Raw genomic sequence first — 25,756 nt, 5'->3', positions numbered from 1 at the left:
CTGTGGAGGCGTGGGCTCACTACAAGTGACGGACAAACACAACTCAAGAGTGTTTTACTGCCATCTGGACGCATGCAAAAGAATTACATTAAAACAGGTGACCAATCGAAGTGATCAAACTAGTGCAAGTCTGCCACCCAGCGGACACTACTAGTACTAGCGCTACCCCTCAATTTGTCTCGACCTCTATTAACTCATTGAGTGCCAGCCACTTTTCCAAGCCCCACAGAATATTCTCTACTATGACTACGCACACACCTACCAAATGAAAGATTAAAGTGTGTTCCTACCATGTTTCGGTCTGGAGTTATTGGTCGTTGGAGAGAAGCAGATTTAAATTTCAGGGCTGGCAGTGAATGTTTGGGTTAGAATAAAAACGCATTCAGACGTGAATGGAATTCAGAGTTCATCACATTCCTGCCGTTCCTGATCGCAAACACGAATCACCTGCACGTTTGTAGAATTTGTCACAATTTCATTCTCAATTTATTTTCACACTTAGCACCCTCCTAACTTCTAAAAAAAAAAACCTCGCAGGTGAGCCAAATCAAGCGCTAATTAACCCCCCGCTCCACAAGCTGCTGCCGGGGAGCAGGTGAACGTGGATAATTGATCCGAAATCGGCGTCTGAAGGACTCGTTTGAGTAAAGGCAGATTCGAAAATGACTAATGACATATCGAAAAAGAAAGGGAAGGTTCCGAGTGAGAAAAAGGGCAAGAGAAAGGCAAAGAGAAGAGAGACGTACGCAATGTACATCTACAAAGTTCTGAAGCAGGTGAGTGGGAGAGGCGCGCCGGAGACCTGGCGGCTCGTTCTGGAATTAACGACTGTTTCCCCCTCTCTGCCTTCAAGGTCCACCCGGACACGGGGATTTCAAGCAGAGCGATGAGCATCATGAACTCCTTCGTGAACGACCTGTTCGAAAGGATCGCGACTGAAGCGTCCAGGCTGGCTCAGTACAACAAACGCTCCACCATCACCAGCAGGGAGGTGCAAACCGCAGTGAGGCTGCTGCTGCCCGGGGAATTGGCCAAGCACGCCGTGTCCGAAGGCACCAAAGCGGTCACCAAATATACCAGCTCCAAGTGAAGACTGCGCACGCAACGACGACGTGGACGAGGATTTCAACGCTGTACATTCAGTGGCTTCATAAACTGGTTTAGAAATGCGTAAAACAAGTGACGTTTTATTTATTTGTTCTTGTTTATAGGGATGATCAGTAACATGCTCCGGTTAACCACTAGATGGCGCAACAGCACATCTGTTATAGGACCATTTCTGTCCAGCGACACTGGATTGCAAAGCAGGTAGTTTTAGTTTAATCAACTTCTGTACGAGACGTCTAAGAATGTTCATTATGTAGCACACATCAAAACAAGGCAGTGTCCCATAGTGGAAAATAAGAGACGAGGGCTCGTGTCCAAGGAATGTCGATGGTACTAGAAAAAAACTTAATGAGCTCATGCAGATGGATGATAAACTCTATCATTATTGCACACAACTGTTAAGTTAAGCAATTTTTAAAAGGGAAGTGCACAAAGAGTCTGCAGAATAATAGGACATGAAGATTGGGATGCACAGTTTGAGGGGCCCTACAAAACATGTCTGGAATTAAGATGGGTTTAATTTACTTGTTACTTATTTTTTGTTTTTTGAGGACATTCATATCGTTCATATTATATGGCAACTGGACAAAGGGTGATCCTGCACGGTAACTTCAAATGGCTGGAATTACTTAAAGTTATCAAAATATATTCTTCTGACTGGGTTTTAAGAAGTAACATTAAATTGGTGGAATAAGTCTCTGAATTGCTGTTTGAGCACACTTACAAGTAAAGATAACTTGGTCTCTGCTGTGGTTTCATCGAAAGCTGAAATTACGCTACACTTCATGCTCTCTTAATGTCGGATATTTTTAAAATTCTATTTTCTAATTTTTCTTTTCTAGTCTTTGCTAGAAAAAAAAAAAAACCACACCCTGTATTGCTTCTAAACAGGATGAATAATAAAAATGCAAAAACACAAGTTGGAAACTTCAGAGACACACATGCAGGTCCGTGTGGCGCACCATGACTCGATCTACTGGTTTGTTTTTAAACTGAGACTTTTATGTAATAAAGTGAAGACATTTTAATTGACTTTATAACAGATGGAAATCATTTTAGAGGGTCCACTGGAAATGTTCCACACCTCCACCAAGGCAGCGCAGGTTTTCCTCTAAGCCATTCTAGCTTAAAGCAAGACTCCTGGATAGTTTAACCCTCATCGTGCTCCTGGAATCCAAGATCCAAAATATAGATATTACATATTCATTAGTTACTACAGTGGCCTTTAGTGGTTAGGGCAAGTTTGTTTTTGAACCAATGACAAGCCAGCTATACATTAGCCTGGAGCCAAATGTCCAACTTTTGCAATGTTTAAAGCTGAGTAATTTCCACAGAATGGTCAACCCTTATGTTCTCCAGGACCAGATCCATTCTGGATCATCTCGCTTGTCACCAGGAATAAATCCAGTTTGGAGCTAGGAGGAAATCTTGGGTTTCTTGCTCTCGGGCTTCTTATTTACCGGTAGGAGCCTCTGAAAAGAAAAGGACAGTATGATTGAATAAACACGAACAGAACAGTTTGCCTCCGAACACGTTTGTGCTGGTCTTTGAATAATCTAGAACTGCTAAAACGTAGCTATAGTTATATGATACAAAAGGCAAAAAAAATACTTTCATATATTTAATTTTATTCTAATTTGTTCAAGTTTGCATCCCAAACCTGACAAGAGCCCTCTTTAGCTTTAAATCTGGACATAAGCTGGATACTGTCATGCATTCTAATCAGGCTTTTTAAAGACATTGAGAACTGAATTGTACTTGATTACAGGATAATCACTGTTGGCTTTGCACCAGCGCAATCTGCATAAAGTGGAGGAACTGATAAAGATCTCTTTAATTAAGATGGTGCTTACGTCAGGCTTTACGTGTACCTATTAGGCCGTCCTTGTCTGCATTCCACAAAGCTGGGCTCACTCTGATAACGGAACTTGGATGTGACCCACCACTGACTGTTATTGTTGAGATCCATCCGAGATGTTTCCCAGTATTCTTGGTAATAATGCAAAATCTACAGATGTTATTGTGAGGCGATACAGTCTCTCATGGCGATGACTTTGCTTGCGATTATCATACCCATTTAGGTTTTGTATCTTGCACCCTTTCCCAATATCCCCTTTCATGCCCGTGGCAAGCGGCAGTCATTGCTTGTCTCCTTCAGGCGGACCGCTATGAACACATTATGGATGGGTGCATTAGTGAGTGATACAGAGCACAGGCTGGCGTGCCTTGTTTTCGTGTGAGAGCCGCATCATTAGAAAATGTTCCACTTGGCAGGGAGCCGCGTATTAACTGCAGCCGCAATGAAATGAGGTTGTGATAGATGGTTAAAGTTATGCAGGACTATTAGGTTGAAATATGAACCTCTCGATTGTCGTGATGAAGCAGGGGGCTATTTGTGTGGTGATCGGTGCATTGAGAGACAATTGGAATCTGTAAAGACCAATACAATAGTGGGTTCAGAGCTAAAGGAGTGGGGAGAAAGTAATCATGCTTCCACAAAATAGTTTGGAGTTACTGTTAAATTCAAGGCTCTATAAATTCAGGTTCTGCACCAACATCTCCAGGATCGCGATGACACCTGAGGGAGATTTACAAACAGGGCGCCTTGTCAAAGTCCTGCTGTTGACTATGATGAGACGCACATATGGAAGTAAGCCAGTCTCGATTGTCTTTCAGAGGTGCATTTTATGGATTTCCATCAGTCCCTGCTCGTCTCACTCGATGTGTGTTCATACTGATTGGAGTAAAATAAAGTAAAACATAAATAAAGAACAGATTTTTGTTTGTTTTTAAACACCTGATAATTGATCTCTGATGCCACAGTGATGTCCTCTCTAAACTGGGACTTTCTCAGGGAGCACTGACTGTCTTTAGCAACAGATCCAATTGCAAAAGCATTAGCATTTCATATTACTGTAATTACTGTGTACATTTCATTATGTTCTCAGTATATCAAACGCCTGCAGTGTGGCGGGAGGGCTGCAGTTTAATCTCCTTCTGTATTACTGTGCGCCACAGCACTCAAAACAGCATTAAGAGGCACATAATCAGAGGGAACTAATTGCCTATGATTGCATAAAGAAATGCTTCGCTCTCATCAAGGCTGTTGCTGATGTCCAGCATCTTGCAGCCTGGGAGCCAAGGGGGGGGGGGGGGGGCTGACCACAATGCAGGAAACCTTTGAGAGACAGCTACTGGTGGGTAATGTGAGGAAACCAGAGATTTAATATGTCTGGGGGGGGGGGGGGGGTGTTACTACTGCTGATGTTTTTTTTGATGCCATCAGAATTGCCTCCGCTATCGGAGAGGGAGGAGGGGGGGGGAGAAACATGAATGCCCACCATTTGAGAAATGAATTTATCGAAGTCGCTGTCTTTTTCCCCATTAGCAAGTGTTTAGTTCAGCGTTTTAAATAATTGCGTTACCAGGAATGATATTTAAAATACATTTGGGAGTCAATGAGGCGGGAAAGTGCCTACATGTTTTGCTGATGACACCCGGGCCATTTGGAAGACATCAAAGTAGAGAGGAGGTAGCCCAGATGCATATTATAAACTCATTATGTACATCATTTAAAAGGATGTACTACAGCCACAAAAACAATATTCCTAGTCTCTCTCTGGTAATGTGTGTTTTCGAAGTTGAAACTCTTACTTGCCTTCAGTTTAATGTGCCATCTATTACCAAACTGTAACATAAAATAAATGGCCTTTATTTCCATACCAGAATTGTCGTTAAGGTATAGATGAGATGGCAGCGACGCTTTCGTTTTCAAACGGAGGAGGCAAGACATCACCACAGATATCATTGGGTTCTTCCAACCTGTGGCGGAGACCTGGTTTCCACAGGACTATAACACAAATCAGACTCCAATACAGAGTCTGGATAAAGAAACACTGAATACTTTGATTTTTAAAACATGGTATTATTATAAGAGCTGAGTGAGTAAATTGTAGGACTTGAAAAACTGAACTGTAATTCTGAAGGCCTTGTTGCCAGCCATCAAATCCTACCTTTGGGATATATATATAGAATGTTAAAAGTTGAGGTCAGACTAGCATTTCTCCCAGCTCTGGAAAATGGTGGCCCCATCAGTCAAAATAGATGTTTGTCGGTAGCTTAGCGAGTAGGCTGAAGAGGCTTAATTATGCAGCATCCCTCCACCATCAGAACACGACACGTGGGGGCAGAGGGACACAGCGGTTGCCAGTCATTCAGCTTAATGTGCTAATGGGGGGAGCCGTGTGGATACATAAATCCATTAAGGCTCATGGAAAAAATAAAAAATACTTAGCAAAAAAGTATATTTTACAAACACATGCATAAAGGCCTTATAAATATTGAATTCATTTTTGTTCTAACAAAAAAAAAAAGTCAAGACTAAATTTGTCACCAAAAGTTGCCCGAATGTTTAAGTCAGCTTTTCCCTTTAATTTTTTTCACTGCAATAGACCCATATTAATAATAATGCCAACCTGTCTTTTGCAATAACCTTCAAACCGATTAGTTTATTTAAAAAAACATGTTTGATTGCAAAAGAAATGTGCAATACTGTAATTATAAAACAGAAGTTTATTCAACTCACGTAATCCAACCTGACAATGGCTGTAAATTTGCTGAAAGCAAACAGGACATGCTCTAGAGGCTGCATGTGAGACATAAAAATAGCCTTACTTGTCACACTGCAGGGAGGGTCTCATAGCAAATATCCAAACAAGTCACAGAAGCAACCCTGTAAACAGCCGGCGGTCACACAGTGGACATTAGCCAGGGACAGGGAAACAACAAGTCCCTTTAGACATCTCCCTCCCTTAACCGCACACATCTCTGACGTCCACTTGTCTTTGTAAGCGGCAGATCGTTCAGCATGTCGCGAGGCAGCTTTGTCTTCACGCCCGTGGCCTTACGCTCTCTTGAACTCGATAAGGACATGCTCGAGAGACACAAGCACAAGAAGCAGCTGGCTTCCCGTCACGCCAATAGCTATCTGCTGAGGAAGGACAGGTCGCCACTGAGGTCCAGAACTGTCCAGCCGGCGGCCTTCTGCCGTGATGTAGTTGTGCAGAATGCCCTGTACACAGGAGACCTGGAGGCGACGCAGCGCCTGTTTCCCAGAGGAGCCACAGCAAACCTCATCATTGAGCCACAAGGAGGGGACATGCGCTGGGTCGCCACAGGAGAAGGTAGGAGACACCGTGCCATCGTTACCAGTGAATTCGGGATTCAAATTATTTTTCACTGCTGAGGACGTACTTAAAGGCCGACTGATGCCATATTTATAGAAACAAAGCTCAAGGCACTATTTATAGAAAGCATCACATGTCATCCACCACCACATAATCACACTTGATTCCACCGTGGCCTTCCACCCAACACAAAGTCACCCGTGCTATTTACAAAGTTCTATTTCATACCGAAACACTTTGTCAACTTGAGTCCCTAGAAAAAAGTGTTCCAGCGTTCAAGAATGTGCATAACAATCACATTCCAGAACGTTGCCATCAATGTAGGTCTCAATAATTCTCATAGCTTTGTTGAATGCAACAGTCAGTCTTCAAGGATCTCAATGGATCAGCTGGTTTTTTGAGGGGCGGTCATTGGTCCATTGGCTACCATCATATCACTGCACTGGTGAGGTTGACCGGGTCAAGCGACATATCATGTATCGCCTCCCTGAAATAGTCCCCTCTGCACAAACAGCTTGCATAAGAGCTGATTTCCTTCAGAGGAAAACACCTGACTAAAGCGTCCAAAACTCCAGCATGGCTTTTGTGGAACCTAAGAGGAAATCAGGGGCACACCGCGATGACGTCATCACGACATCCAAAGCCACAGGTTGCGTCCTGGAGTTCTGGAACTCTCTGCTTGTGGGCGATGAGCTCACAATTCTTAGCATCGTGATCGACGAAGAGTATGACTACCTTGTTGACGCCATCTTTGACACCAGCAACGTAGAAGAATGGAAGGCCTTCAGATTTAACTACAGATGCTTGAGTAGGTTTGTCAGAAGTAGTATTTATATCTAACTGGTGAGAACTGTTTGTGTTTTAATACTTTGAATAGTACTAGAATTTACCACTCACGTGTAACATGTCATATCACGTCTGCCTAGTTACCATGACAGCGTGTTCAGCTCAAATCTGTACTCCCTGTCGGCAGGACTATGGTCGCTAAATTATGAACAGGAGCTGACCACGCCGCTTCACATCACAGCTGGCCGAGGATTCCCCGACTGCCTGAAACTCCTTCTGCAGCGTGGGGCCAACGTCGACCTCGCACCCGGGGGTGCCACTGCTTTGCACGAGTCCTGCGAAAGCAGCCAGCCAGAGTGCACCAAACTGCTGCTGATGCACGGCGCCGATCCAAACGCTGTCTCAGAAGATGGCCTCATGCCTTTGCACGTTTGCACGAGCCCTGATTCCCTTCAGTAAGTAATGGAGAACCAAACTTTAAAAAAAAGTAAAGAGCAGTGCTTCATCTGATTCATTTCCATAACACAATAGACAAGACAATCCATTGATTTATCAACTGATGCATATCAGAAGAAACAAGATGAAAACGCAACTTCAACTTTTCCAAGTAGAAGATTGGGTCATTTATTATCTTCTTTCATCGTCTCACTTTTCACCACAGACCTTTTCCGTTCCATTCCATCTCTCACTATTGTTGACAGGTCTTGAATACTCTTGGATTCACTCCTTTATCTGGATCTGCACCAACATAACTGGGTTCTTTCCTGGTCTGAGCCTCATGCTACCACCAAATTAAACCAACCCAATCCCTGTGAAAACATCTCCTTGTTAATATTCAGTTATATTTCAGTAATTGTCACCTGGTCTTTAACCATTTGGAACATTGTGAGTGGTGATGATGAAAGGATGACTTGACCTCTTGTGATGGAGTCAGAATAAAAGATCAAAAAGCAATACAAGTTGTGTTACATGAGAAACTTTCTGCCTGCAGATGTGCCAAATATCTCATTCAGTACGGCGCAGCAATCGGTGGGCGGTCGACAGATGAAGACGACACTCCCTTACATGTGGCAGCCAGGAATGGCCTCCCAGACCACACTGAGCTTTACCTCCGCTATGCGGCTGCAGTGGACAAACAGAACGACGAGGGCCTCACGCCTCTTAATGCTGCCTGTTCACAGCGGCAGGAGGTGCAGGACCTCCGGCGTTACTTCAAAGTGTGCCAGATCCTGCTGGGTGCAGGCGCTGATGTCCACACTATGGACCAGGACAAACACAGTCCTTTGCACATGGCCTGTAAGAGTGCAAACCCAGATGTAGTGGATCTGCTGTTGGCGAATGGCGCCGACGTGAACAACATGGACTACGGCGGTGAAGCGCCTATGCACTACATCCTGAAGGTTGCGTGCTACAAGGTGGCTCATCAGCCTGAGAGGATCATCCGTGCTCTGCTCAACCACGGGTCTATTCGGGTGTGGCCCGGAGCTCTGCACATGGTAGGAAATTAAAAGCAAAGTGTTCTCTAATAAAGGTAAACATGTCTGCACGTGTATTTCATAAGGCGCTCCACCTCAGGTTGGATATGAGCAGTGAGAGCCAATTATTCAGTAAGCGCTCTCATTTTTGTCTGATTAACAAGTACAGCACATGAAAGAAAAAAAAACCCTGTTCTTAGCAATATTCCAAACTTTAAAACTTCACATTCAATTCATTTCCATTTCATGACACAACGTGAAGTGTTGCACTCTGCGGGAAACAGACTACAGCTATCAAGTGAACCCACGTGCACGAGACAAAATGTCTAGTTCCTAATTAGGCAAGTGTTAATAGGAGATTAATTAGCACTAATTGCATAATTTCCAGTTAAACCCCTGGAGGGAAGACCAATCTGTTCATTTCACAAGTGTTTAATTACTTTATTTCTTCAGTTCTATGGAGTCACCAGCTTGCTCGCTGAACTTAAATGATGAATGGCAACATTTTTGCTATGTGTTGTGGTGCATCTTTCAGGTTTTGAAGCACTGCTCTGTGTCTCCACGCTCCATTGAGGTTCTTCTGAACGCATACAGTCACCTCAAAGTCACAGACAAGTGGGTTGAGTCTGTGTCCACAGAGGTGTTTAAGGTAAATTTGACCGAGTAATTTCATGAATAAATAAAAATGTACAGACATTCTAATGTATTTTGTTGGTTGTAAAGGACAATTGTGTGGGTTGTAAGCCTATTTTATTCAAAATACATTTTAGGACTTTATTAATGGTGGATACGTTGTTTACTTAGTGCTTGTTACTGTGAATTGTTTTTAAATACTACAATTTGCAGTAAACTGAAACAAGTAATATCAGTAGCTCATCACACAATCTCATGAGCCTTTTTATTTCCAACCTATTATAGGAGCACAAAGAGTTTTATGAATCGATCTTCTCTCTGGCACTGACTCCTCGCTCCCTGCAACACTTGGCACGTCACAGACTCAGGAGCTTCCTGGAGGGCCGGGTGCATAAGGTGATTCCAAAACTCGTGCTGCCCACCTTCATCAAGAATTACCTGCTTCTGGAGTACAGAGGTTATGTTCACTGAAAGTACTTTGTGTAATCTGAGTGATGCTAGATGTGAGAAAGGTGTGGCAGTTCACAACAAAACAACAGTCTAGATCAAGGTTCAAGTGCTTGCTTCAAATGTAGACCATAGACAAGTATATTTAGGTTTTTTAATCATATATATCTTTTAAGGTTTCCAGGAGGAAGAAACAACTGCTCTGTCATTTAAATTCCAGATCTATCTTTCTGCAGTTTGAGTTTTCACCACACTAGGGCGCTATAGTCTAGAGTTGGGAAGGTATGCGGTTGTACGTTATATATTTTATCTAACTTGTAATCTCTGATTATTTCTTACTTCTGCTTTTCATAACACATATACTCAGATATGCTTAGATGTATTTTAATATATAGTGATTACAATTTTAGTTTGATGTTAATACACAAAGTGATGATGTGAAATATTTGCACAGAAAATAGATTCTCACAATGATTGTTATTTTTATATTAAGACTATTCTAGATTTGAATAAAATAGCCCAACACTAAGAAGAAAGGCGGCATTATTCATTATTAATTGTTGTCTTTTCGTTTTGCTTTTTTGGGGTGGGTGGGTGATTTTGAATGATTTCTATTAAAAATAAGTTCTAACTGAATTAAAAAATTTTTTTACCGATTTTATATTGTGCATGCTTTTATGAATGAAACAAGGGAATATGTCTTTAAACCGGAAACCGGAATTTCTACCCTAAATGAAAAACGACAGGGGTTCAAAAGTTGCACCTGCCAGTCTATCCCTTGACTTAATTAACAAATAAAAATATCAAATGGAGAGATTTAGAAAATTTACTGCACATTATTATTATTATTATTATTATTATTATTATTAGTTTACCTACATTTTTCTACTGAAACACATAGGAACATTTTAATAACCTCATATAATTAAAATGTGCAGACTTTAATGTTTTTTTTAATGATGGCAAAATAATCCAATAGATCAAATTTATGAATATTCGACATGTTCATTCAATTTCGGGTGGATCCGTCAATGGGAAACTGTGAAAAGAAGCTGTGTGACATCAGAATTCCTCTCAGAAAAAAGATGGGGAGTGGAGCTCGGCAAATGGTTTCAATAGATCAAAGAGGAAGTCACTTGCAATTATAAGAATTAGCCTGGCCTGGCCCTCCACTGCTAATCAGAGTCGGTGGTGATGTTTATGTCCTCGTGCAATCAGACGACCAGTTGGAGAGCTCGGGCACCCGGGAACTCAATAGAGCTAATCATCGTCAGTTTCCATCGCCATTTAAAAGGTGAAATGATCTGCGATTAAACCGGTGCTTAAAGAAACGCCTTTTTTTTCGCCTCCACACGTGCGTCGGCCCATTTCTGATCATCGTCTCCCAGAACGCAAAGTGAAATGTGCCCTTTGTTTAATGTATGAAACCATTGTATGGATGCTTTAGTTGATAGACACTCTAATACACGAAACGTTTATTATATCACAACTTTATCTAAATCAGTGTTCCAACAGATCTGCCTTTACCAATAACAATGTGTCCGTGTCCAAACTGCAGTTGACCCCTCCCGCATAAACGTCTTTTATCCGCATCTAATTCCGCACAAAGTATCTCCCTCCGGGGAACAATTGTTGCGGCACTTCTTTTTTCTGCAGCCGAACGCATTGTTTTTATCCGCCTGGAAACATCTGCCCCCCGTCCCTCCTGACTCTGATGGCCATCGGCCCCAATATTTCAACAAAGGCCACCGTTGTTTTACGCCGGCCTTTTGCATTCAAAGTAATTACTTATCATCAATCAAAATTAATAATAGCTGATTGGGTTGGTGTGGCCAACGATTATAGAAGGGGAAGGGCCGGAACAGTCAATGGTGGACCTGGCATGGCTGAAGGGGGGGGGGGGTGGCTCCACTGGGAAACTACCGCCTCTCAAGACGGCCAAAAAGTCAGAGGCTGAGTAAGGAAATGAAGCGTAATTTGAGGAAGATGGATGAGCCCCCAGGGAAGCACCCCCTTTTCATTCCTCTTGTACTGCAGATGATAACCAATGCGCTCTCACCCTCTCTCTCTCTCTCTCTCTCCGTGCGCGCGTACGCCCAAAAACACGGTGCATCGCAAGTGGAGCGGGAGGGGGGGGGGGGGTGCAGGGAGAGGAGAGGTAGATAGACAGACAGAGCCTGCGTGTATGTCAGTGTGTGACAAATAAGAGGGGAAAGGCAGCAGTGGCGCACACAACAAAGCGCCCGACTGACTGACGCATTTCGAGCGCACAGATCCGGAGGAGCGATCCACTCCGATACGGGATGACAATACGGCAGCGGATCTACTTTCAATTCACGCTGTCTTTGCGCTGAAACTTTTGCGCGTCAACAAGGACAAAGGACACTTGATTTCAAGTCTCTACCAAAATACGCGCATTTTGCCGGCAAACAATGCAGCGACCAGGCGGCCAAGGGACGGCGTTCTCAATCGATTCACTAATAGGGACCCCCCAGCCCAGACCGGGACACCTGCTGTATACGGGTTACCCCATGTTCATGCCATACAGGCCGCTGGTCATTCCACAAGCCCTGTCCCACTCGCCTTTATCGTCTGGTATACCTCCACTCGCGCCTTTGGCTTCCTTCGCGGGACGGCTCACGAATACGTTCTGTGCCAGTTTGGGACAGGGGGTGCCATCCATGGTTGCGCTCACCACGACGATGCCGAGTTTCTCGGATCCCCCGGACAGTTTTTACCCACCTCAAGAGCTCCCAGGTCCGCGTTTGAGCGCCGCAGATCCCGGAACGAGAAGGCAGGAAAGTCCGCACTCCGAGGAGCTCCACAGCCGGGACAAGGGCTCCGAGCTGCTCAACTTCTCTGAAACTTTTCAAACAATATCCGGTAAGTTTGGCCTCACTGCTCTTGGTATTCCATCAAAATCCCTATATTTGGGGTGTTTGCGTAAAAAGACAACGTCTGTGCGTAAAACCCCAAAAGAAACTATTTAACATGTGTTTGATCTTTGGGATTCAGTCAAATTAAAAGTAGAAGGCATCAAGAAACATTTTTATCGACGTCGAAATATCAATGAAACAATATTTATTATACGTTTACGTTTTAAGAGATTCACCCCATGACAGTTAAACTAAAATGTAATTTCAAATAGCAGTTAAAGGATCCGGGTATAGTTAAATATATTTCTAGACTTTCATTGCTGACATTATATGAGAGAGAACTAGTATTAAAAGAACTAATAGCGACAAGAGAACCAGTTTTAACCAGCTTTGTTTTATGACGGAGGCCACAGCAACAACTTCGTGTTTACACGCAGAGCTGTTGTTCGGCCAATGTGACAGGTTACACCACAATCTAATATTACTACATTAAAAAAAAAATCCAATATATCATATTTATATTATAGTATTTTTGTTATAGTAGTATTATTTTCTTGGCCTTTAGTTCTCTGATCCTGGAATAACGTCGTGCAAGATGGTTTAATGGCCTTTAAAACAAACAAAAAACTTGTAGATTCATGAAGTGAATGCTCTTTTTTTTTTTCTTCTTCTTCGCGTTAGGTGAGACCAAACTTTACAGCTCAGATGACGAGAAGCTGGACCTAAAGTCAGCAGACACCGTCTGCAGCGACCGGGAGGACAGCTCCGCAGACAGCGAGAACGAAAGCTTCTCGGACGGGAACAACTGCGGCTCCCTGTCCCAGAAGGGCAAGTTGAAAACGGGCGCGCAGGAGGCGATGGCCACCGGCAGCTCCGCGGGGAAGAGCCGGAGGAGACGAACAGCTTTTACCAGCGAGCAGCTGCTCGAACTGGAAAAGGAGTTTCACTGTAAAAAGTACCTTTCCCTGACTGAGCGCTCGCAGATCGCGCACGCACTTAAACTGAGCGAGGTGCAGGTGAAGATCTGGTTTCAGAACCGCAGGGCCAAATGGAAAAGGATCAAGGCTGGCAACGTTAACAACCGATCGGGAGAGCCGGTGAGAAATCCCAAAATAGTGGTCCCCATCCCGGTGCACGTCAACAGGTTCGCTGTGAGGAGTCAGCATCAACAGATAGAGCAAGGGACCCGGCCATGAAGCAAGGCTGGGAACAGAAACCCTCATAATAAAGATAACTTTTAAATTGACTCTCTGTTCCGATATGTTGAACGCATGAAGCACAAAAAAAAGGAGGACTCACTTTGAGAGGTGAGAGAGTCTCTCGCCGACAGATCAACTATTTGGGAAGATGCGCTCTTTTTTTTATTTATTGGTCTGTGAATATGTAAATATATAACTTGGGTAAAAATGGACAATATGAGCTGAGACTGTCAAGATTTTTTTAAAAGTATTTATATGTAGGGCCAATATGTTCTGTTGGTTCTGTGTGCATGTTCTCATTTGGTGAAGCTGAAATTTAGTTTTGTGTTTTGTATACACAAATTTGTTGACAACACCTTTGCATGTAAAACCGTTTTGACGATATGTTTGGCGAACCACCTCTGAAAAGCTCTTTGTGAAAAAAAAAAACGAAAGATGTGAAGGAATTAATGACCAAACGTGGGGGGGGGGGGGGACAACTGTAAAGTATAATGATCTAATAAATCGCGTTATATAAAGTGTATCCAGATTGATATCTTTATTGTGCAGGGAGTAGACTAACACTTTAAAATATAAAGATGTTACTTGCCTTATTTTATTTCACTGAGGAAAAATTGGGCCTTCATAGATTCATGTTTAATAATAAGACTGGTTCAAACTGCACTCAAGCGTCTGCATTTATATTCATTTATTTTACAAATTTCAAGTAAAATCGTAAATTTTCTATTCAGGAATTTTGTTTTTTGTTTAATAATTAGAACATTTCATGTCATTTCTACATTTATCAAGGCACTAACTGGACAACTGTATTTTTTTAACTTATTATTTTATAATGAAATTCAGCATTTCAACTTAAGTTCACATTGCATTTTTCTCCTGAATCCTGGAATGAAAGGTGAATGGACCGTTTTTTAAATAGCAGCAGTGACTGATTTCTCTTGAGGAGGTCTCAAGTGGACTGATGGACCCTCATTAAGGGGGGGGGGGGGGGGGGGGGCACATACAGCATGTTGTACATGGGCTCATCTATCAGCCAGAGTAGAGAGAACCAAAGCAGAGCAGACCTCGCTCATTTGAGGTGTTTTACTTACTTTACAATCATTACTTTATAGTAGAACTATATTAATGATTGTCGTACATAAATTTCATCTCAAATTTATTGAATTAAAGACCACAGTTTGAATGATTTAAGAGAAAGAAAATGTTTCTTGTCGAAATGAAATAAAATAAAACCTGGAAAAAAAATTCAATGACACGTTAACATTACATTTGGTAACTGAGTGATTGTAAATGAGGCAGTGTCTATATGACTTGTAAACAAGACAGTTATCTTATCGTTATAAAAGTCTATAAAAATGAAATTATTTCCAGTAACTAAATGAATACTGACACGCATCAAGAAGACAACGTTGACACAAGCAAAGATCAAATATGGAAACTAAATATAATGTTGAATTACAGATAATACCAAGGCTTAAATAAATTTACATGCAGCTACACTGACATCTTGCCACACATGGTAAAGGGGAAACGGGACCATGATGATTTTTCCTGTCACAGGCAGCGATGTGTGTTTTCAGGGTTGGAATTTAAATTGGATGAAGGAAAATAGACTCATATCCAAGCCGATGCACCTGTTGAATTACACGAGGACAGGGCTACATCTTTCTAAAAATCTATTGACCTTAAATATGTTTGACAAACTAACCTTTGTAGCAAAAAAACAAACATTTCAAGCTTCCAACGACACCAGTCAGAGCAGAGAATACTTTGTTATCCTCCACTTAGCTTCCCTGGATGCTGCAAATGGTCTCTTCTCGCTTTGACCTCAGAGAGTAACCATAGATGTAGTATAGCTTATTTCATCGCTCGTCTCATACGTCAAGACTGTGACACTTGGGTGGGGATTCAAGGAGGGATGATTGTGTGAGGGCGCAGTGGAAGTTTTATTCTGCTTCAGGAGCTGACGAATGTCGACGGCCAATTTCACAACACTGTGCAACAGATATTTTGGTCTCCATGAACTGGGGACAATGAAGTGCCGTGACAAAGCGCAGGCAGGAGTAACCAACAATAATCCTGTGAGGAAATGATGTCATTCCAGAGTGAGTTTTCAGATATGAGCGGCAAAATATTAGAATTGGGGCGGGGGGTGACATTTGATCAGATGTGCTTTATTTGGAAGGAGCAGACGTTGTGTATTTTCTTACATGTGACTGTTAATCCTTTATGATCTTAGCTCATCGCTCCATCACCTTGTGAGAAACCTCAGTTTTAAGGCGGTATCTGCGCCACTCTGCTGCTTGAATCACAAATTGAACTATCAGGAGTTCTCTCCAGAAAGCATTTCCACATTCCACATCTGGAGCGAGGGAAAAGAAAGAGAGGGATGCCATTACTCTCCGCTCGTGTAACTGCAGGCTGACTTCTCGGGAGGTTCCGGACGATCGTGGCTACAGTGATGTATGGGCAGATGCATCAAATCGCACAAGATAAACAAGCAATGAGTTTCATCAGGGCCATCATAGCTTTAATTTGGCTGCCTAATGAGTCAGATCTAGTGGCGGAGATAAGAGTTGTCAGAGGCCCGGCTCTAATGAATTTCTTGCCACTTGTAATCAAGGTTGCCTGTCTGAGGGGGGATGATTAATGGAACCCTGGAGGATTCCCTCGACCCTCGGCCTTCATTACAGCTAATGCATTCTCAGGCAAATTAACAGAGAAATGCAGGCAAAAGCCAACAGGGAAAGGAGAGAGGGAAGAAGAGATGGGGAGAAGGGGAGGGAGAGAGAGCGAGCGATGGGAACAGAGAGTTTATGCAAGACAAAGGAGATGAGGGTTGAGAGGAAGATAGCGTGGTGGGCATGTAGCAACCAGGCGGGCAGGGGCAAGGAGGAGGTTCAAGGATTTGTAAACGAGGATGGCGACTGGAGTTTGGGATGGTTGTAGGGCAGCTTGCAGAATGCGTGTACAGGTCAGATGTGATGGAGCCAAAATTGACAAATGGATGTTTGTGTCGGAGGGGGGGGGGGGGGGGGGGATGTCAGATAGATGGAGCAGAGTAGATATAATTACTGGTTTAAAAGGTTAAAAGGTTGAATGGAGGAGGAAAATCAGAAACAGTAACTTGTCTGAATGAAGACAGATTGACACACGTGTTTAGTCAAAGCACCTTAAAGTAACACGTGAGACGACAGAGGACGTCTCCGGACAGACTGCTCAAGAGGCCCGTGGCAGCAAGTATGGATTTAATGTTTGCAAATATGGTCTCATCAGGTCTTTGTGTACCCATCCATCAGCCCCAGACCCACCTCTGCAATCTTTGAGGCAATTTGTCTGAGAGGAGGTGGGCGGCAGCGAGCCCTCCTCAATGTTTAGCAGGCCCTGATGAAATATCAAAACACACAGCAGTGCAAGCAAGCGGCGAAGACTCACCACAACAAACACGAGCAGCCAGGGCGCGAGGCAAGGCCATCAATCACAGGGGACACTCTTTTAAGGCATTTCTAAAGCGGTGTGTTGTGAATATGATTCAGGTAAGGTTCATTTAAGCATCCCCCTTAAATCGTTGACATTTAAACTCTTTGAATCAAAAATAGAGCTGCTCTGATAAATGATTTAATATCAACCATGGATCGTGATAATTATGTGGAAAGGACTCCCTTGTAGCGTCGGCCTGACAATCCGTCCTGCAGCTCCCCTCGGACCGGGTTCTATAAAGCGCCTCTACCGTCGGCAATGAGTTTACGCTTTCGCTGCCGTTTGTCTGTGAGTTGGCCTGAAGAATAAGCAAAAAGTTTTAGCGACATTACAATCAAACGGTGTTTGAGAGATTTCAGTAAAGAGGTGGTCTTTGAAATGAGAAAGGTTGTTGGATCAAGGAAATATAACAACAGATAACAACATCATGTTGGTGGCGGTTAGATTTTTGCAGCATTTTGCATTTAAACTATAATATTAGTAAATGTATCTGCTGTTTGCAATTTTCTTCATCACATTTTTTCTTCATTCCTGTCGTTATAATTTCAGTTATTTCTCTTTATTTCATAATTTTGTTCTTGATTAAAATAATAATTGAAATATGTAATATAAGTATTTTCATGACAAATTCTTGGTTATCTGTTGTCCTATAGTTCACTCAAAGGCACACGGAAACATAATGATAATGCTGATGTACATAAATAATACAAGATACCAAAGCATCTAGTGTCAGATTCAAGACCGAGTTGGCAGAAATTAAACAACCCACCACCTGTCATCAGATTCTAACGTGGCACTACATAAAAAAATAAATTAAGTGCCTCAATCTCTTTGTAACGAGATAATAGAAGTACAAAGATATTCAATGTAAAAAAGAACAAATCACTTTTAACTGGCGGTAAAAAAAAAAAAAAGTGATCGTGTGGGGTCTGAAAAGTAACAAAACTGCTTCATGGAACAAGCGTTGAAAAGCCTTTAAGCATGAGCCGGTTTATTCAGGCTCCATGTCAAGGCTGCGCTGAGCATGGAAGAGGAAACACTGAAGGGAAACCAGGTGATGAAGCTCAAACAATGCAGGCCAACAGGGAGAGGAAAGGGATGAAGATATGCCGAGACAAGATTAGCAGGAAATAAGAAGTGGATTAGTGAATGCTTGACTCTTCTGAACACTGAGACCTTTCACTTTTCCCCTGCTGCGTTGTGCTGCCTGACACTAAGCCTGGCTCTTTATCTTAATCCTCTTTCAATGACTGTTGGGGAGGTGGGGGGGAATCCTGCAAGCAGGAAGTGGTGAGGTTTCTTTACTTACATCACGACAGGCCAGAGCTGTCTGGACACGTCAACAGGGATGCGTCTGTTCCAGCGAAGCAGGAAGTACGATGATTCAAAAGGTGCAAGAGAGAAGAGAATGAAATGGCAGTACTTGTAACAGTGACATTTATTTTCAGAGAGTCCCACCTCATCAGTTAGATGATGCGAACAGGTACAGCAGTGACAGGAGGACAAACGGGGGAATGAGCAACACGCACAAGACGAACGGGTCAATTTCCCTGAAGTCAGGGAAGGCTACATCGTTTTATTGAAGTGTTTATTAATAGGTCAACAGTCAGCCAAGCATACAACACGTTACTCTTCAGCTTTTGCTTGTTTCACGTTCTGAATGCAAAAAAATGAAATAAAATACAATAAAAATAATAATAAAAAAATACAATAGAAAATGAACTTGAACAGAAACAAACCAAACAAATATTTACATACTGCGTTATAAATATGTCAAATATACATTATACACATTGTAGTACTCAAGATGGTCAGTAAACACCAAGACCAGGCAGAAGTACCTTAAAAATATGCCTAAAGAGAAACAATAACAACATATCAAAATATGGTCCGTGGGTCAAACAAACTGTTGACCTAAAACCTGCTTAGTGTGTTTCTCTAGAAGCTCGTCTTCAGATAAAAGCATTCAGCTAATATGTACACTTCATGTCCTACTTAGGGAGAAAAAAAAGGCAATTTATAGTGTTTTCAGTTTCTATATGTAAATAGCAATCAGGTCATCACTGTACACGTTCAACTCCTCGCCAAAAATCCACCTTGGACACTGAAATAAATTACCTGAATGAAGAAATAAAGCCAGTAGCGCTGTACAGTACAAGAAAACGCATCTGGTGGAACTTGTGGCCCGTTTTGGGGTCGTCTCGAAGCAATCGTGTGACACGTTGAGAAAGACGCTCCAGTGTTTTCTTAATGAGTAGGAGTTATTCCACCCGCCTCAATGCATGGAACCAGAGGCAGGAAGTGGTTAGCTTATCTAGCAAAAAAAAAAGAGCCAAAGTCAGGGAAACATTTAGCATAGCTCATTCCAAAGACTACAAATCTGCCTTCCAGCACTATTATAACGTATGAACTAACACAATACTTGGATTCTTGCTTCCCTTATTAATTTGAGCTATTCTAGAGGGGGGGGGTCAGTCAGACACGGGAGGTGTGTCACTCTTTTGAACTAACTTCTAATCAAGAAAGCAAATAAGTATCTTTCCCAAACTCCACCTTAAGTCGCTAATGTCCTCCTCCGGGCCATGTATTCAATCGCTGTGGGTCTTAATACAGGAATACTATGAATAAATGTGTGTGTGTGTGTGTAGGGGGGGTAAAATACTAAATCAAGAACTTGTGCTGTAAACGTATTCTTCTTCTAAGGTTTATGGTTTCTCTTTTCTTTTTGTGCTGTAAACAAAAAGAAAAAAGAACAAAAAAAAAAGCATAAACCTTAAAAATGACAATTGAGTAAAAACAAATTCTACACTTTAGTTAGGACCTGAAGTCTATTCCTCGACAATGAACTGAGTGGAATTCTGTACGACTTAATTTATAATGAGAGAAATATTAATTGCTTCTATGAACCTCACTGCTCATTTGATCCACTCTTGCTCTATTCAATGCATTTTGTTCACCTTCCACTTTTACACTGATGGATTCTTGGGACGGGGGGGCGGGCAATGGGCTTTATGTTTATTTTCTTTACTCTCAAAGTCAAAGTTAAAACTGTTCTTGTAAAGAATAAAGGAGGTATAAGGTGACGGAACAAGAACGACTGCTTTTTCTTTTCATTTTTTCATTTTTTAACAAATGTCTGTACAAAACAGTCTCGTGCCCCCTTATCTTTACTGAAGGATTCTCTCCAGTGTCCTTTCTCCCATGTTCATGAACAGAAATGCCCACTTGTGCTCTGCTGCACACGCCTGCAGACGAAGACATATGAACACACACACACACATATCATACAGCTATGTGTGGACGCACACACACGGCAACATAGAAGAATTTCACAGCAAGAAAAGAGAAAATGCTCAATCATGCAGCCTTTGGTTACAAGAAGTGAAAAGATGTTCCACTGGGCTTATAGTTTAAAACGGTGTCAAACAATTATCCAAACAATCTGGTCAATTGGAAAATTACTCCGACAAAGACATCACATTTGGTACAATTTCTTTCAGTTTGAATGGATTCTGATTGAAGAGGAAAGCTTACAAAGACATCCAGCTCAATGGTCATAAAACATTAAGCCCTTAATTCCTTTATAGTCACGGCCACTCTTACTGGAGGATCACAATAAGGGTGATAAAAAGAAGAAGAAAAAAGGATTCACTTTCACCCGACGGAAATTCTGCAATCAACTACTTTATGACGATCCAAACCCATTTTCATGTGAATTAAGGATCTAAATCATTTGGACTCTTCAACTATAATCGCATTGCTTTGTGTATGAATAATATGTCAAGAGCTTGATGGCTGTGTTGAAGACATGCGTCATTACGAAAGCAGCAACAGCCACTGATAGCGCGGAAGATTTAGTTTCTTTCCCGTTTTGTCACTTTTAAAACTATTCCTCACAGTTCTCCGTTATTATGCCTAAGCTCGGAAATTTGAGGGAAGCTTCTCTCTCATTCCTGTTCATTATGAAATCAGCTCACACTGCAGAAGGGGAAGACATAAAAGGAAATGTTCAAGCATTAAGGAAATGCTTTTCGTAGGGTAGGTATGAATACCAAGCCAAGTCATTTATTTAGTTGACATTTAAGAAACAAAAAGATTAAAGCTGAATTTGATGATCCTTTCAGACAACACTGATTCAATTTAACAAACCAAAAACAAAATATATAAAACAAAACAAATGTACAATGTCTGAACCTCAACATGCCAACTTCTTTTGGCGTAGAGGAATATGAACAGTGCGTCCATCCCTCCTGGTACCTCTTCATTGGGGGGGGGGGGGGCACACAGTGTGAAATATTGTGGACTGCAGTACTGGGAAGAGATGGGGGTGCGTGTGGGGTCGTCTGCAGCTGCTGTCTGGCTCCTACATGATGCTGATGCTACGGTTGAGCTCGCACTGGGCGTTGTTGTTGTTGATATTGGGGTTGCGGCGGCTCATGTTGGGCGTGGGCATGGAGGTCAGGCTCGCAGTGTCGTTCGGGCAACCGTGTTGAAGTAAGATGTCCGCACACTCCTGGCTTCCTGCCCGGCGAGCGTAGGACAGCGGGGTCTGGCCACGAGCGTCCCGACTCTTCACGTCCACGCCATACTGTTGGAGAAATCCAAAACAGACACGAGAATTACGTTTTTTGGAGAAATCTCAAGGAATATAACCCAAAATATGTAGAATTAAGAGTATGCATTACATTTCTAAATGAATAAAGAATGCCACGGAGTTTAAAAAAAACAAATTCTACTATGCACAGATCAAGGTTAGCATCTTGTGTGAATTTTCCCTCTAGTTTTTTTTTCTTAACTTCTGCAACAAGTATTTTATATATATATATATATATATATATGTATATTTTGAGCTAAATTTGTTACCGTCCTCTTCAAAAGGGTGAGGCAACCTTTTCTGGAGAACCCAAAACATAAACTGATATCATCCTTTTGAAAAAGCTGGATTTGATTTGGATTTGAAATCTTTAAAAGCTCATCTTGCTATTCACACACATTTGCCGTACTTGGGGTATTTGATATCTTGGAAATCTTGGTTAGTGTTTAAAACTTTTTTTTATTACGGCAATTTTCTCCTTTTTAGCTACGTTATTGTAAACAGTATTAGAAATGAACTGGCGGGGCCAAGAAAGTAAAAAAGGTAATTCAGTATTTCTCCAATGGAATTTCTTCCAAATAGTATTGAGAACTTTACAACGTTGAATCTGTGATTCTGGGAAAACAATGGTGCTGCTAAATTTTATGGGTTTGTAGATTGTTAGCACTTAGGAGGTGTTTTCGGGAGGAAGTGTGTAATCTAATACTAATTGTGGCTGAGACAATTATTTTGGTTAGACTTGAGTTGGTTGTGTTGCGTTTATAGGCACTGCAACAGGAATTTCCTTGTATGAACTGCTCCTTTTCAGTGAAACTTACAGAAAATGTATCCGAGAAAAGCTGCCTATAAATTAAAGTATTAAAATATTACTTTAAATTGTCATGGCTATCATGTAGTTTTTTTTTTGTATACACATGCATTCTAGATGTTTTAATCTACTGTTATATACTTGATTTAGTTTACTATCCATTTTAAGGTTTACTTTGAGTTAATCTTCTCTAGACCTCGACTCTCCTGGCTGATTGGTGAATGGCGTCCTTCTGTGTCTTTGCAGATATCAGGGGAATCTCCAAAACGTCTAACCTTCACTGTCCTTCCTATTGTCTGATTTCTAATCCTATCCAACCTGGTCACTCCCAAGGAGAACCTCAGCATCTTTCATCTCTGCCCCCTGTCTTTTCCTCATAGCCACTGTCTCTGGCTGGCCTATGTAATACATTCTTTATGGAACTAAATCAAGTGGCAACAAGCCTGACTGTGAACCGATGCTAAATACACCGAACTTAATTGCAGTCATCCACCACCGACGTTCCTCTCTCAAACTCACCCAGATCAGCAGCTGTGCGATGACCACGTTAGCCATTGCGCAGGACAGGTGCAGCGCAGTGCGTCCGTCTCCGTCCCCGTAGGTCTCGTTAACCTCCTCCTTAGTGCCGTGGGCAAGAAGCACCACCACCAACCTCAGGTCATCCTCTACCACCGCCCGAAGCAGCTGCTGCCCCAGGGGCACGTCTGACTGGGGCAGTCCCAACAAGAAAAGCTTCTGCTCGTATTTGGCTCTGATCCAGCGTTCCTTATCCTCCCTGGAGAGAAGGAAGTGTCAGAGACACTCAGGTCAGGCAGGGTGAAACACTGTCAGCAAACTAAGTTAAAACACTCTCACAGCATAGCTCGTGATTCATAGGCAATGATCTCGAGACAAAGGTAGGAGGGAGACACAAGGGAAGTATTACAGTAATCGGCCTTGGAGACTCAGTGGCGTAAGATGACATTTCAAAGTTATTAAGTATGGGAAAGCCAACAGCCACCACCATGACAGTGGGAAATAATAAAGTGAGATTGGCTGCAGCGATAGGAGAATTCCAAAGGGTATGATGCTCTGGGCAATATTCCACTTCCTTGTGATTATGGTCGACAGCGGCGGGTAGAGCCCAGCCAGCGTTCTAAAGGTTACACATCTTGAACAGCATGTGTCTGCGGCGGACAATACAGCAGGGAGGGGGGTGTATTTTATCAGCGCCGTCGGCTGTCAGTCTGAACCGGTGGATGCCCTCCACAAAAGAGACAGTGTGTCTCTAAGCTCCAGCCACCCCATGGGAGACCCCTGAGTCCAATCGATGAGGCTGAATGGCAGCCAGGGAGGGTCGGCAGGATGCAGGGCTCCTTCACTCTAGCTTGCAGTGGAGAAAAGAGGCTCCATCCTCTATCGCCAGGATTCTATCTATTGCTCCCAGTCTTGACCCCCCCCCCCCTCCAGTTTCATTCTTTGCCAACGTACAAACTTCCCAAATAAGAAAAAAAAAAATCAATATCAATATGTGAATGACTGAGCATGCCCAGTGTGGCACTAACCCGGTGACCCTGTCAGCCGGTGTGATAAGAGCTAGCAGAAAGAGGCTGTTGTTTGGATTTGAGGGTGAGTGACAGACAGGAGAAGGTTTGCACAGACAAGTTGAAGCGCCGACGCTGGCTGGAGAGACAAGACTCTCGTGGGACCCTCTAACAACGGGCCTCGGCTCGGCAGCGAGTAGGCGCTGACAAGCTAATCCACAGTCATCCAATAGAATCACAGCGACAGCAAACTCAAAACATACAACTCAATTACAAAAACCAAGCTTTAAGATGAACAATGCAAAAAATAAAATCAATGCATCTGTTTACATATTGGACTCGTTACTCATCCTCAGATATAAAGGGACGTATAAAACAGCAAAAAGCTACATTGCAGACACGTTTAGTTTGATTAGTCCATCTCAGAGCTAAACATGATGATGTCTTTGTGGTGATCAAAGATTCACAAAATTGCCTTCAAATGATGAAACTGATGCTTTCCCTTAAATAAACTTCAGCGCCGATGTTCCTCATAATGGAAAATGCCATCCAGTGCGGTTCATAAATGTGTTCTTATTCAATCCAGTTCTGGCTAAGCAGACCTACTTGTAGGATTAAGTCATTGTTTTCTGGTCTGGAGCCATCTGATGATGACAACAACAACAACAACAAAATAATCTTTTTCCTTTGCCAGTCTAGAATAATGATCATTTCTGCTACATACTATGTTGTTACATCATAATCATCTTTCCATGGAAAGAAAACCCAATTGGTTCACAACATAGTAAAAAGCCACAACTGCTTTTCGTAGTCAGTTTATAAGTCATTCATTGTCCCAACCGCTTAATCCGTTATCGGGTCGCGGGCCAAGCTGGAGCCAATCCCAGCAGTCAATGGGCGAGAGGCAGGGGACACCCTGCACAAGCTGCCAGTTCATCGCAGGGCAACAGTTTATAAGTGAAACCGGAAAAACAAAGAATGTATAATTTGCAAAAAAAAGCTCCAGACATGACGAACATCCTTCAGAGCCACGCTAAAACAACGTTGCCATGGAAGCAAGAAAAAACGAAATAGTAGAAATATCAAATGACAAAACTACTTGGTTCAAATGTGTACATTTAGTGAAGTCAATATACTGCATATATTCTAGATATTCATTGGACAAACATTTTTATCATTTGAAATTTTGCCTTATTTATTCAGGGTCACCCACAGATCGAGCTATCACAAAAGAGAACCCCACCAGAAATCAAATAAAGTATTCCCTCTGGGTTTTATGTGGTATAGCATTCTGAGCTACTGCAGCAGCTCGAACAGCAGGAACCAATCCAACAGTAGTCACTCTCCTTTATTACAACCTGAGCAGCAAGGTGTCGAGGCTGCCAGCTTACCGCAGACAGCAACAATTTTTCGACTCATATGTTAGCTGCCATGCTCACTTCACTGAGCAGTCTGTCTTGCAGAGCAGTCTGGCACTGCCCCCAAACTACACGAGTTAAAGGATGGGATGGAAAATGTGCAGGTCTTCATCACAGGCTGAACACAGATCGATTCACTGCAAAGACACCAGGAGCCCTGAAAGCACCTTCACCCGCATCATCTTAAAGCTGTCGCATGAAATCAGCATATCCGTGAAGAGCAT

General features: G+C 42.4%; 4 protein-coding genes across 5 annotated transcripts in view; 3 read left to right on the top strand and 1 right to left on the bottom strand.

Annotated features, from left to right (window-relative positions):
* Nucleotides 1-662: 662 nt before the first annotated feature.
* Nucleotides 663-1,090, top strand: h2bk1 (H2B.K variant histone 1). Its single transcript, XM_068748480.1, has 2 exons — nt 663-776; nt 854-1,090. Exons 1-2 carry the CDS (start codon nt 663-665, stop codon nt 1,088-1,090), a joined length of 351 nt encoding a protein of 116 aa, XP_068604581.1.
* A 4,521-nt stretch (nt 1,091-5,611) lies between these two features.
* asb10 (ankyrin repeat and SOCS box containing 10) lies at nt 5,612-10,286 on the top strand. 2 transcript variants are annotated; one of them, XM_068748618.1, is made up of 5 exons: nt 5,612-6,290; nt 7,267-7,534; nt 8,071-8,575; nt 9,090-9,203; nt 9,473-10,286. In XM_068748618.1, the coding sequence occupies exons 1-5, from the start codon at nt 5,975-5,977 to the stop codon at nt 9,656-9,658; spliced, it is 1,389 nt and encodes a 462-aa protein (XP_068604719.1). In that variant the 5' UTR covers nt 5,612-5,974; the 3' UTR covers nt 9,659-10,286. The 2 variants fall into 2 exon arrangements, with proteins under 2 accessions (XP_068604719.1, XP_068604720.1); XM_068748619.1 differs by lacking the exon at nt 5,612-6,290 and adding an exon at nt 6,866-7,101.
* Nucleotides 10,287-12,066: 1,780 nt separating this feature from the next.
* gbx1 (gastrulation brain homeobox 1) lies at nt 12,067-14,169 on the top strand. Its single transcript, XM_068749083.1, has 2 exons — nt 12,067-12,517; nt 13,192-14,169. Exons 1-2 carry the CDS (start codon nt 12,067-12,069, stop codon nt 13,704-13,706), a joined length of 966 nt encoding a protein of 321 aa, XP_068605184.1. The 3' UTR covers nt 13,707-14,169.
* A 7,336-nt stretch (nt 14,170-21,505) lies between these two features.
* The window catches only part of agap3 (ArfGAP with GTPase domain, ankyrin repeat and PH domain 3), a 59,353-nt gene continuing 55,102 nt past the window's right edge, over nt 21,506-25,756 (bottom strand). The window contains exons 17-18 of the mRNA XM_068749352.1: nt 23,111-23,366; nt 21,506-21,777 (exon numbers count right to left, since the gene is read on the bottom strand). Of these exons, the coding sequence (XP_068605453.1) occupies nt 21,553-21,777; nt 23,111-23,366 (481 nt within the window). The 3' untranslated portion in view covers nt 21,506-21,552. The remainder of the gene's footprint in view (nt 21,778-23,110; nt 23,367-25,756) is intronic.

Source organism: Brachionichthys hirsutus, chromosome 15 (assembly GCF_040956055.1).
Source record: "Brachionichthys hirsutus isolate HB-005 chromosome 15, CSIRO-AGI_Bhir_v1, whole genome shotgun sequence".
NCBI classification, from domain to species: Eukaryota; Metazoa; Chordata; class Actinopteri; order Lophiiformes; family Brachionichthyidae; genus Brachionichthys; species Brachionichthys hirsutus.
This window is presented reverse-complemented; position numbering and strand designations above follow the sequence as displayed.

Bases quoted from the DNA above. Each gene is read 5' to 3' on its own strand.
- h2bk1 (XM_068748480.1), top strand. From the start codon at position 663: ATGACTAATGACATATCGAAAAAGAAAGGGAAGGTTCCGAGTGAGAAA. The intron at 777-853 runs GTGAGTGGGAGA...TCTGCCTTCAAG, and splicing joins TCTACAAAGTTCTGAAGCAG to GTCCACCCGGACACGGGGAT.
- asb10 (XM_068748618.1), top strand. From the start codon at position 5,975: ATGTCGCGAGGCAGCTTTGTCTTCACGCCCGTGGCCTTACGCTCTCTT. The intron at 7,535-8,070 runs GTAAGTAATGGA...TTCTGCCTGCAG, and splicing joins ACGAGCCCTGATTCCCTTCA to ATGTGCCAAATATCTCATTC. The intron at 8,576-9,089 runs GTAGGAAATTAA...TGCATCTTTCAG, and splicing joins GGCCCGGAGCTCTGCACATG to GTTTTGAAGCACTGCTCTGT.
- gbx1 (XM_068749083.1), top strand. From the start codon at position 12,067: ATGCAGCGACCAGGCGGCCAAGGGACGGCGTTCTCAATCGATTCACTA. The intron at 12,518-13,191 runs GTAAGTTTGGCC...TCTTCGCGTTAG, and splicing joins AACTTTTCAAACAATATCCG to GTGAGACCAAACTTTACAGC.